This window comes from Actinia tenebrosa, unplaced genomic scaffold (assembly GCF_029948245.1).
Source record: "Actinia tenebrosa isolate PJP-AT-01 unplaced genomic scaffold, QUT_ActTen_1.0 PGA_scaffold17__23_contigs__length_9995812, whole genome shotgun sequence".
Classification (NCBI taxonomy): Eukaryota; Metazoa; Cnidaria; class Anthozoa; order Actiniaria; family Actiniidae; genus Actinia; species Actinia tenebrosa.
The window spans coordinates 264,118-275,068 of NW_028292577.1; the positions used below are offsets into that span (position 1 = coordinate 264,118).

At 33.8% G+C, this 10,951-nt stretch overlaps 2 protein-coding genes and 1 long non-coding RNA gene across 3 annotated transcripts; 1 reads left to right on the top strand and 2 right to left on the bottom strand.

Moving 5' to 3' along the window:
- Nucleotides 1-764: 764 nt before the first annotated feature.
- LOC116303413 (protein Tob1) lies at nucleotides 765-2,617 on the bottom strand. Its single transcript, XM_031712943.2, has 2 exons — nucleotides 2,169-2,617; nucleotides 765-1,678 (listed from the first exon to the last, which is right to left on the bottom strand). The coding sequence occupies exons 1-2, from the start codon at nucleotides 2,476-2,478 to the stop codon at nucleotides 1,179-1,181; spliced, it is 810 nt and encodes a 269-aa protein (XP_031568803.1). The 5' UTR covers nucleotides 2,479-2,617; the 3' UTR covers nucleotides 765-1,178.
- A 329-nt stretch (nucleotides 2,618-2,946) lies between these two features.
- On the top strand, nucleotides 2,947-3,998 carry LOC116303417 (uncharacterized). Its single transcript, XR_004197948.1, has 2 exons — nucleotides 2,947-3,215; nucleotides 3,762-3,998. It is a non-coding gene; the product is annotated as an uncharacterized LOC116303417 (long non-coding RNA).
- A 264-nt stretch (nucleotides 3,999-4,262) lies between these two features.
- On the bottom strand, nucleotides 4,263-10,946 carry LOC116303415 (ras-related C3 botulinum toxin substrate 1). The gene is made up of 6 exons (XM_031712947.2): nucleotides 10,743-10,946; nucleotides 10,353-10,424; nucleotides 10,107-10,177; nucleotides 7,891-7,937; nucleotides 7,141-7,203; nucleotides 4,263-6,485 (listed from the first exon to the last, which is right to left on the bottom strand). Exons 1-6 carry the CDS (start codon nucleotides 10,775-10,777, stop codon nucleotides 6,192-6,194), a joined length of 582 nt encoding a protein of 193 aa, XP_031568807.2. The 5' UTR covers nucleotides 10,778-10,946; the 3' UTR covers nucleotides 4,263-6,191.
- Nucleotides 10,947-10,951: the final 5 nt, after the last annotated feature.

Consider the following 10,951-nt stretch of genomic DNA (forward strand, 5'->3'; position numbering starts at 1 on the left):
AGCAAATGAATATATATAATAAATTAATTAATGAACCAGCTTTAAAACCTTCCTGTTGCCAACTAACAAGCAGACCCACTCACTGACCAAGACACTTCAGTCGAGTAAGATTAAAATGAAATATTATTAAGTCCTCTTATCAAAAAAGCTCAGTTATGAGGATCAGTTTGACTTTATTTTCCTCAGTGCTTGAAAAATTAAGAAAAAAAAAATTAATCAAACCATGTTTAGATGCCATAAGTTTCACATGCCATATTAAAAATTTATCTTTTAGGTATAAATTTGTTTTAATATCCATTACGACTTCTGACTGTTCTTTTGATTTATAATTTAGGTGAAAAGAATCTCTTCATATCATATATGAAGAAAATATCTTTTAAGTATAAATTTGTTTTATAGTATCCATAATTACAAATTAAACTGACTGTTCTTTTGATTTATAATTTAGGTTGAAAAGAATCTCAGTCTATCTCCTTTAAATTTTGTCTGTATCAGGTTTTTGATGCAGCTGTCTATGACAAGATGAACTAAAATAAATTTTGAATATATGCTTCAACTATTTCTTTTATAGGGGGTTCCCCTAAGTGCCAAGCCCACGTTTCCTATTGTTCTGTTGCAAATTTAAGCTCAAACTTCCTTTATCATTCAAAACAAGTAAATTTACACCCACGCATGATAAAATAAAAATTACGAATTTTTTTCAAATGATGTTCAAACCTTTATTTCATATTCTAGAAATAATACATTTAATAGAAACCTTAAAACAAGTTTTTTCGTCATTTATTTCAATAAAATAAGTTTGTTGTAATTTTTGTTGCTTTTTTAAGCGATCCAACTATTCACAATTTTTCGCATTAAAACAAAACCATAATATTTTATGTACAAAAATTATTTTCATACAAAGAGAAAACCTTAATAACAATTTTATACAGAAATACCATTTTTCAAATAATTTTAACAGTGTTCACTGTGAATGTATGTCTTTGCACAATTCCTATAAATTCGACCGAGGCGACTTTTTACAGAGAACGCAATTTTTATATAAACGAACTTTATATAAATTACAATAAGCCCTCAATCATTTTTCGACATTTGCATTTTTTATATAAATATTGGCAATATATGTGGACTTGTTTTTTGTTGATTATTCTAAAAGTATATGTTTTAGAGTTTCTTTCTTACGCCATTATTGGCATCTGTGAATTGTTGAAATTGTCTCTGTAAGGCATATCAGCAAAAGCAAGCCAGTCTAAGTTGGGAGAGTTTGAAAAAGGAGGCGAATTACGTCTGCCATCTTGGTGGTATCGTTCTGTTGTTCTAGGGAAAGTCCATGGCCGTCCGACTGGCTTGATAGGACTGAATTCTTGAGCGTTTGGAGACAAAGGAGAAGGAATATTTCTTCCTGGCCTTGAGCGAGGTTTCTTCCCCATATCTTCTGCTGTACTCCAGGCAAAATATGGAGCAAAAGACTGGCCCATTACTGGCGAGGGGGACGAAGAAGAAGAACCACTCGAGAACGTAGGCGAAGATCGTTCGGCACTTCTTTCGAACGACTTGGTCCTTGTAGCATTATGGCCGTTCAAAAGACCGACCCATCGTGCCGTTTCGGCATCAGAAATCTCATCGGCAAAGCTGTTGCTCTCCTTCTTATAAATTGAGCTGACTGAACCTTGTTCGCCTGTAATAACAAAAATAAAATAAAATATTAAACATTAGCTATTCATACACAAACCAGAAAATATCTGACGGCCGACATTTATTGTGACCACAAAAGGACATCTCGCGTTCGGAGTCAATTCGTAAAAAGGAATAAAAAATACAATTCTTAACCAACACATTAGGAAAAAATGGTACAGTGAACCGTGCAATGAGTCCTTTATTCAAGGAATTTAGAGAAAAATATGGCCTCTATTAAATTCTTATCAAAGCAAACAAACCGAGCCGTACAGGAGGACGGCAAATATAGTCAACAAGCAGTCATTTGATATGATCGCGTACGAGGGTTTTTTCCCCACAATGTTCAAAGAAAAACCATTTATCAATCCTTATAGTTTTGGTAAGAAAAAAGAAGCTTTATGGAAGGCCTCAACGATTCTGACACCTTCGAGGAAATTTCAAATATGGCTTTTTTTTGTACTTTTATTCAAGTTAATAGTATTTTCACCTACCGATTCTGTACGACACTTCGTGAGGGTCGATCCACAAACATAGCTTCTCGGGCAAATTTGCCTTTACATCCTCAATTTTTAACCCACTTTCTTTAGCAGCTTCGACCAGGACAGGGTCAAGCTTTTCGGAGATGAGAATACAGCGGTAGGCACTTCCTTTTTGGGGTCTATCAGGATACCAGTGGCCTTCGAATTTCTGGGTCAATTTTTTGGCCAATTCTTCGCCAAACAGGTCGACTCGTCTTCTTGGTAGCTTGTTGTAAAGGTAGTTCATCAGAAAATTGACGGATACTTGGATTTCAAGCTCCATGTCGTCTTGTAGTTTGTCTTTTTTATTAAACGTATTTGGTTCTTTGAAGTATAAAATTTTTATAAAGGAAAAAATATGAGTGACTATAGTTTCTGTTTCCTCTACCAGCTGAAGTACGAGGGAAAGAGCGTAAAGAACACAGAAAGGGGGTTTTTGGTTCTTAGATTTGTTTACACTGCTCATCTGTGATTGGTCTGAATTATTGATAGCTACGCACTTTTCGACCAATCACCATCAAGACCATCGGAAGTGCAACAAAAGCCTCTCAAAGCCAACCAATCAGAACTTTTTATTCATTATGTGACGTCAAGACGACGCTCGTCTTTGACGCCTAAAATTAGATTTCAGTGACGTCACTAGACTGCTCCCAACTTTTGTCTTTGAGCTTCCTCTGACGTCTTTCATCTTCATGGTTACGATGCCATAAAAGGAATTGTTTAATTATAGTTTAAATAATGATCAAAAATATATGACGAAAAGTGGAAGGACCGTACACTAGTTTAAAGTGATATGTATTTTTACGGAGATATCTATATGTTTTCATCAAATCGTCTACTCTCAATAAGTATTTTCACTGTTGTATCCCTTCGCTAGCTCGACACTTCGTTCGTGGTTTATGCCTTTTCGCACGAAAACCTCAGAGTATTTATATCCCACCCACAAAGAGGATTACGAGAGGGAAAGTACCTACATTAAAAAGACAAGACGTTTCGTTGCAATATAACAGTAAATAACTGGTAGATGGCAGGGATAAATCGGAGTTAATTAATTTTTTAAGTACTTCCATGTCATATAGAATTGTGTTTTTATCTTTGTACGGTCTATATTTATATTAGTTGTTTTAGGCTTATAAACAAGTGACACATTAAGCCAAAATAAAAACAAAATTTTTAAATGGAATGAATTATTTTCTCTTTCTATATTATGTATTTTTTAATTTAGCTAATTTCTTTTATTATTATATCAAGGTGTTTAAAATAAAGAAAATACATTTTTATAAAAAATTCAAATTTTATATTCAATCACACATTTGTTTTTTTTTTTTTTTCATTTTACAAACTTTGAAAAGTGAGACACAAAAAGTACTTATGAATTATTCAAAAAGTGCTTTTGAATTATTTGATTATTTGTATGCATCTCATTGCAATATTTTCTTAAATCATGTATAGTTTTTAAACTATAAATACAGTGTAGGTGCTTAAAAGCACCTACACTGTATTTAATTTAAACCTTTTTTGGAACTGAAAATAGCTCAGTACTAAGAGTTTCATTCTGTTGTGCAGGAGGTCATCGTTTGAAGTCCTGGCTAGATCAACACTCGGGGTCTTAAAATACCTGAGAAGGTGCTGCCTTTGTTTTTACATCTGTAAATGGTTGGACCTTCAATGTCTCAGATGACCACGTAATGGCCATGCTGTCCCTAATCAACTAGAGATGTTAAAAGAGGACCACAAGTTTACTATCAGTTGAATTATTATAAAGTGTTCTCCTCTGTAAATAAAGGTGGTTTATTTATTATTGATTTTATTTATCTCAAGAAAGTAATTTAATCAAATCAGCTTTTATTAATAACAATATTGATATTTTTACTTGGGTGTCCTGTACTTTTGGCACTTCTGCACAAATTAAAGACAAGGGCCATCACTTACAGTCCATTTATCATTAGAACAGGATTTTAAAATGTACACATATATGCAGAGTACCTTTTTTTACCTCAACCAGAAATATTCCCCAATCTCCCAAATTAATTATGTTATATTTCAAAGGAATAATTCACAAGCGAGTTGTTTATAATAAAAATATATTTGAGCTCCAACAATGCACTACATCAATATTTGTCCATGAATTACATCTATGGATTACAAAGCTGTACACCGTATACCATAGAGGCTTTGCACCATCACATGATGGCAGCCACAATGAGAGGCAGGAACAATTGAATCTGATTTACATGGGAAAGAATTCAGTTTACCAGTGAAAAAAGACTATTATTGTGCCTACTGTCATGGCTGCCATCAAATGATGGTGCAAAGCCACTATTGAAGAAATTCCATACCCATCACAATCAATAACAATTTAACTATTGCAAAGAGCAAATTTTATAGCATGACTGGAAAAGTTACATCACTTGTTCTGGGCATTTTCATTGGCTGAGCAATGACCTTGAAGAATGTAGTCAATTTTCTAACCATGCCAGAAGTTATGTAATTTTACAGTCATGCTTCAAAACTTCCTCTTTTTTAACCGAGTCTAATAGAACTAAATAAGGATTTGTAAGAAATGTACAGAATCACATCTTAAGTCTGAGGAACCACCTCTAGTTATTTGAGTTAAGTAGTTAAAATACAACAAATTACAGAAAAAATATTTTTCAAAACGATGGAAAATTTGGGAGCAAAACTGATGGCAATTTTGTTTCATCATTTTGACAACAATGATTTTGCATTGAAAGTGGTCTCTTCCAAGTTGCTACAAAGCAATAGAGGCGTTAGCTAAATCTTTGGGAGGTATCATGATCAATATTTCATAATTTCTACTTGCAATGCATAATAAAACAAAATGTTTTTATATATCACGTATACTTTCAAAAAGGAGAGAAGGATGGCAAATTGAAGAATATTTTTCTTTGGTACTTTTATGCTAATCTCCATCAAATTCAAACTAAGAACTGCCTTAATAAATGCAAAAGAGCTTACTTAGCTTAAATGTTATCACTTTTGATCTTACGATTCCCATTATAGATTTTGGAGAGAAATAAATGGGTAATCATCTAACCAAAGTGAAAACAAGCTTACAGTCACTTAATTTTAAAGTAAACTAGTGAAAAAATAGCTGGCTGATGAGTTCTGAATGTCTTTGTCATAGCAATCAAATAATAAAATCCCAAACTGTGATATTGCTTTAAATTTGTGAACTATAATATCAAGTGATTTTTAGCAGTACAGTACTTCAAGATGTGGTTAATTTTTATGTGCGTTCTCTGGATTCAACTGATAAGATAAATTCAATGCCAAACACAGTCAAAATGGTGTTGGAGAATCTTAAATGCAATGAGTCACAAGCCAATTTATTCTTCAATAAATCATAGATTTGTTTTATGAGATTATGGTTGCATTTCACAAAATGCAACCAACACACTTTAAAATCTAATGCAATATCAAGGAAATACAACAAAGTACACAAATGTTTTTTTGCTAACGTTTTGGTGTACACAAAGAAAAAAGAAGGAAAAATAATTTGCTTGGCTTTCCATTTACAGAATGAATTTGATATCTTAATTTGCTATTTTTACTTATGGTGAAATTATAAATGACTTTTACATTAAGCAACCAGTAGAACATTTGGAAATTCTCTGAAAATTTATTCATTTTTAAAATCAATATTAATTCACTTTAGAAGAAATGCTGCTTATTAGTTTTAAAATCACTTTTTCAAAATATATATCATTTCAAATACAAGAACATTATCTATGATATGTGAACTTCTCAAAGTAATCTCAGCTTTTGGCGAAAAATGTATGAAGGTAATCAATATTGTTTGTGTTATTTTGTTGTGCTGATAATGAACCAGCACCTATTTTGTTTTGTCATATCTAAGAAATTGCTCAATGTAGAAAACACTTGTTGTAGAACAAACAAGACTGCTAACAAATACTTACATTGTACCATTAAAGTAGTTACTTAATGATGACTTGCAATCAAGAAATTAAGTGATCATAGAACAGTACATATTTTAGGTTTCTTTTTTGTTGGTTTGGTTGGACATAATACTGCTCGGATAGCCTCATCGAATACTGTTTTAAGTCCTTTCTGAGTCAATGCTGAACATTCCAGGTACTTGACTGCACCAATTTCTTTTGCCATGTTTAATCCTTGTGGGTAGGTTAGAGAGTTTAGCTTCTTTTCTCTTAGCTTCTCTATAGTTTCCTTATCATCACGAAGATCAAGTTTGGTTCCTACAAGGACGATTGGTGTATTTGGACAATGGTGGCTCACTTCAGGGTACCACTGAATTAAAAGAAAAAATGAATTTAATGACAATTGTCAAGAACAGATCCTGATAAAGTGTTGATAAACCAAGTCTAGGAATAACAACATCCGACACATCAAGGATTAGAGGTGAGTGCACGACCTCTAGCCCACCCTTGATTCAATAAATAAATTAGTGCCAATAAATCTAATAATTGAGGATAACAGATTTTGACGAAGTACTGAGATTTGTGGTAAAGTGTGATAATCTGGGTGAGTGTAATCTTGAGAAAGACTGTTGTTGGTGGTGACTGACATTTCGACAACCTGAGTGGAATTCATCTTTAGAGTGCAGTGAGAAAACTAAAGACAGTCAATGGTATTTAAGTATTCAATTTAAGTATCAAGAATAAGCTTAAGCTTTATAAGAATCAAATTCGAGACTCCAATGAGAGGTGAGTGCACTACCACTGTCCCACCTTTTATTTAATAAATGAATTCAATGATGACAATTCTGGAGAACAGAGTTTGATTAAGTGTTGAGAATAAGCTTAAATTTTACTTATATAATGCTGAGTCCAGGAAATGAACCTTAGATCCCTGGAGTGAGAGTCGAGTGCACTAATGTTACCTCACATTTGATTCCTTCGTTTATAGACAGTGGGAAAACAAAATCATTTTACGTTAGGCTTACCTTTGCTCTAACATTTTCATATGAAGCTGGACTAATAAGTGAGAAGCAAATAAGGAACACATCCTGTAGAGAAAAAATAGCAAGATTTTAGTCATTCACAAACAAGTTTTAATCTGCTTCGTTTAATCTAATAGTGGTCAGAAGTGGTGTGCACTGCTAAAATTAATATGTGAGCCTGGTTTGAGTCCTGCCAGCCTCTGTTGTATATGAGTAGAGTTGTTGTTTGTTGGTTCTCTCCTGACTTTAAGGGTTTTTCTCCAGGATTCTCAGGTTTTCCTCCCTCCCCAAAAATCAACTTCTAAATTTGAAATTATTCTGGACTTTGAGGGGGACTTTCAATAAATACAATAGCTTGTTATCCCTCATATGGAAACTGAAAATATGAAAATTGTTATCCTGCATATAAAAACTATTGTGTTCATACAAAGTGCCACTTTAAATGAACACAATTTGATGCAAATGAGCCAAATCAAATTGCTTTATGGGTTTTAAGAAACCAGTGAATAGTCTCACTGGGAGTGGCTGTGATTTTGGGTTGCTTGTGGCAAGAGAGAGAGAGTACCAAAGCAAGCTCTTGTCATGCATGGCTTTTGCAGAAATAGAACCAAGGATCCCAAAATATTGGTTAAAGATGAATGTTCTACAGCCATGTTGCCCATATTTCTACCACTTTATTTATTTTAAACTACTTTGTTCGATACAGTGCTTAAAACTGTACGAGATAAATAAAAATAAAGGAAGAAGACCTACTGTTTGAGGATACGATAATGGTCTTAGTCTGTCATAATCTTCTTGTCCTGTAAAGAACGATAAGTTTTTTTAAAGAAAATAGGTGTAAAGAAAAAATATAATTAGACTTAAACAAAAGGTAGAAAAACAAGCTAGAGGTACAATAATGTTTCAGAATAACTGCATCACGATAACAATGGCAGATCCAGGATGATCCAGGGGGGTGGTTCTTATCTAGAAAGCCAGAACAGTTTATTTGCTACTCTTTATTCACCAAATTGAAATATTGCAACCAATTCAAATAACTATTGTTGTTGGCTATTCAGTCACTAGTCAGTCCAAAACAATAGTTATTTAAGTTGGTCGCTAAATACCTGAACCATTTACCCTACCTAGATCTACCACCAAATGCAAAGGTACCATCCATGTTATAAGGCAGAAGGAACGGTATTCCACTGCATGAATAAAGAAAAATCTGAATTCCTTTGCCCTACATCATTTCAGGTTAAAACTTCAACAATTCAAGAGAGTGCTGTCATTATCCCTGCCAAACTAAGTGTGGACAATGCTGTAGCGATACTCAAGTGAACTTGCATTGTATCATGAAACAAGCTCTAGCATATCCACCCTCTTAATATTTATTAAACAGGACCTCACACTGGTCGTGGGGGTTGGGAATTACAATTGTGCTAAATTTGGGATGTCAATTGTGTGGAAAATGTTAGAATAAGTATTAGAGTCTAGTCTAGTACAAGTATGGAATAGAACGCCTTGTCTTAATAATAAATAATAATAATAAATAATAATGGGATCAACAGTGGATTCCACAGAGTGGCTCTTCTTCCACTGGCTTGAAGTTCACAACAACTGTTTAGTTGTACTCTGGTAATTTACAGTGAGAACAAAATTAGAAAGAAATAATTGCAAGGTGAAAGAGCAAAGCTGCTTTTACAAGAGCTCAGGCTTTTGCAAGCTACAAGTAGGAACCTATCTTTTTTTCCCCTCTATGTGTTTTAGAAGGTCAATGCTGTGACAATTTTGTGGAGGAACAGTGTGGAATTGTGGAGGATTGACCTGATTGTGCAAATCTACAACCATGTAACCTGTTAGAAGTTGAAGTGTAATGAAATTTTTAGGTAATAATAGAAACTGAAATATTGCCAGATCAAATGATAACAAGTAAACTAAATAACAGTGAAGTTCATCTTGGGATAGTGATATGATATACCTGTAATGTTTTAGAGTGTTTGTTCTTTGTAATTAATATTTTCTAATTCAATTTATGTGTATTAGAGCTAGAATATTGACAAAGTGAAAGTAAATTGTCATAGTGGGGGAGCGTGAATATAATTCATAATATGGTACAAAAACAATGAGAATTACATAGCAGAATAAGTAAACTAACAAAACTAATATGATAATAGTGATTCATTGGTGGAAAACATGCTTTCAAAGAAAGACTTTAGACTTAGACTTAGACTTTCTTATTTTGCACAGAATGTATTTCGTTTCAGCTTTCATTGAACAAGTCCTACAGCTAATTTATTCATTGACTTGGGAGTTTGAAGGCAATTAATCCAAATATGCAAGATTTATACCATCATAAAGCAATTTTATAATTAAACTGTGAACAAAAACAGGAGGCACTCTACTATAAACTTTAAACAAATTTTGGACACACAATTGGTTGGTACGAATCGTATACGTTTTTTAGGATTAAGATGTATAAAATCCGTAGGACAAAGATTTATCTATAAGCCTAATAAAGTGCATTGATGTTTCTGTATCTCAGTAAATTTCATTTTTCGTTAGAAAACGATTTGCTGAACCATACCCACAGGAATGCAATTTGATTGTCATGAATCACTGTATGATTTATTTTATGGCATTTAGATAGGAAGTTGATAGACAGGAGAGGCAATTGATCTCAAGAAGCTGGCAAAACAGCTTTCAATATATATTTCAAGACCAAGTAAAATTGTTTTTAAAAATGAACACGAAACTGATTTGATTTGAAAGGTACAATAATGATTAATGCTAGATGTACACGAGTCTGAAACCAATTTGACTACGTGAAACTTGCCCTTTGATCTGAAGTTAGATTATTAATTTTCAAACTTTTTTTATCAGTTTTAGTTGTATCAGTTCTCTGAAGGATTATAACGAAGATGAGCTTCTTAGTTTGAGAGTCGGGGATTTCTTGAAGGCCCAAATTCCATCATACTCGATTATCTTACCTGCAGTATCCCAAAGACCAAGATTAATGGGTTTGCCATCTACCATTACATTTGCTGAATAGTTATCAAACCTAAAACAGTCGAAATCAAGAATTACTAGACCATAAATACATTGTAAATAAAGCTTCAATATGCCTTAGCTTGTGGGATTAGCATTTAATTTTGAATAAGCGAGCAACAGGAAATAAGAAAATGAAGAGGTCCAATTCAACTTAGACAGAAGGAATGTTTTAGACTGTTACTTACACAGTTGGGATATATTCTCCAGGGAAAGCATTGGTTGTATAACTGATGAGAAGACAAGTCTTACCCACAGCACTGTAAAGAAGAGAAGTTTTGAAATCAATTCGGAATTAAAAGTAATGATGAAGAGGATGTTGGCCACTGGTGCAACGCTGCAAGTCGAGGCGTGTTTTGTTCAAGAAACACTGCACTAGTTTTGCAATGGCCGCTAATTTCACATGGAAATATCCCACACAACGTCTCTTAAACGCAGTAAACCTTTAGCTTCTCTAGAACTGAATGAACTGAAGACATGAAGCTACATCTAGTGAGCTGGGACGTGAGATTTTATCCCGGCCAACGACCACAACCTTCAAATGTAGGGTTGTAAATGTGCCGGGTATCAAGACTCACCCATCTCCAACTACAACACACTTTATGGCTTGCATCACGCCAGTAAAAAAGAACACAAAAATCCAAAGAGGAGTGCTAGAACTGTTAGGAGACCCTGCCAACGAATACAGTCCCCAGCAACGGTTAAATTCGGTCGAAAGAAGCAGTTATTAAGACGGAAACAGTAGCTCTGGTTAGTGAAGCGGTGTGGTTCGTTTTATAGCATTCTT

Excerpts from the sequence above, each read along its gene's own strand:
- LOC116303413 (XM_031712943.2), bottom strand. The coding sequence starts at position 2,478 with ATGGAGCTTGAAATCCAAGTATCCGTCAATTTTCTGATGAACTACCTT. Across the intron at positions 1,679-2,168 it reads CGAAGTGTCGTACAGAATCG|GCGAACAAGGTTCAGTCAGC; the intron begins GTAGGTGAAAAT and ends TTGTTATTACAG.
- LOC116303415 (XM_031712947.2), bottom strand. The coding sequence starts at position 10,777 with ATGCAAGCCATAAAGTGTGTTGTAGTTGGAGATGG. Across the intron at positions 10,178-10,352 it reads GGAGAATATATCCCAACTGT|GTTTGATAACTATTCAGCAA; the intron begins GTAAGTAACAGT and ends CGACTGTTTTAG. Across the intron at positions 6,486-7,140 it reads ATGAAAATGTTAGAGCAAAG|TGGTACCCTGAAGTGAGCCA; the intron begins GTAAGCCTAACG and ends CTTTTAATTCAG.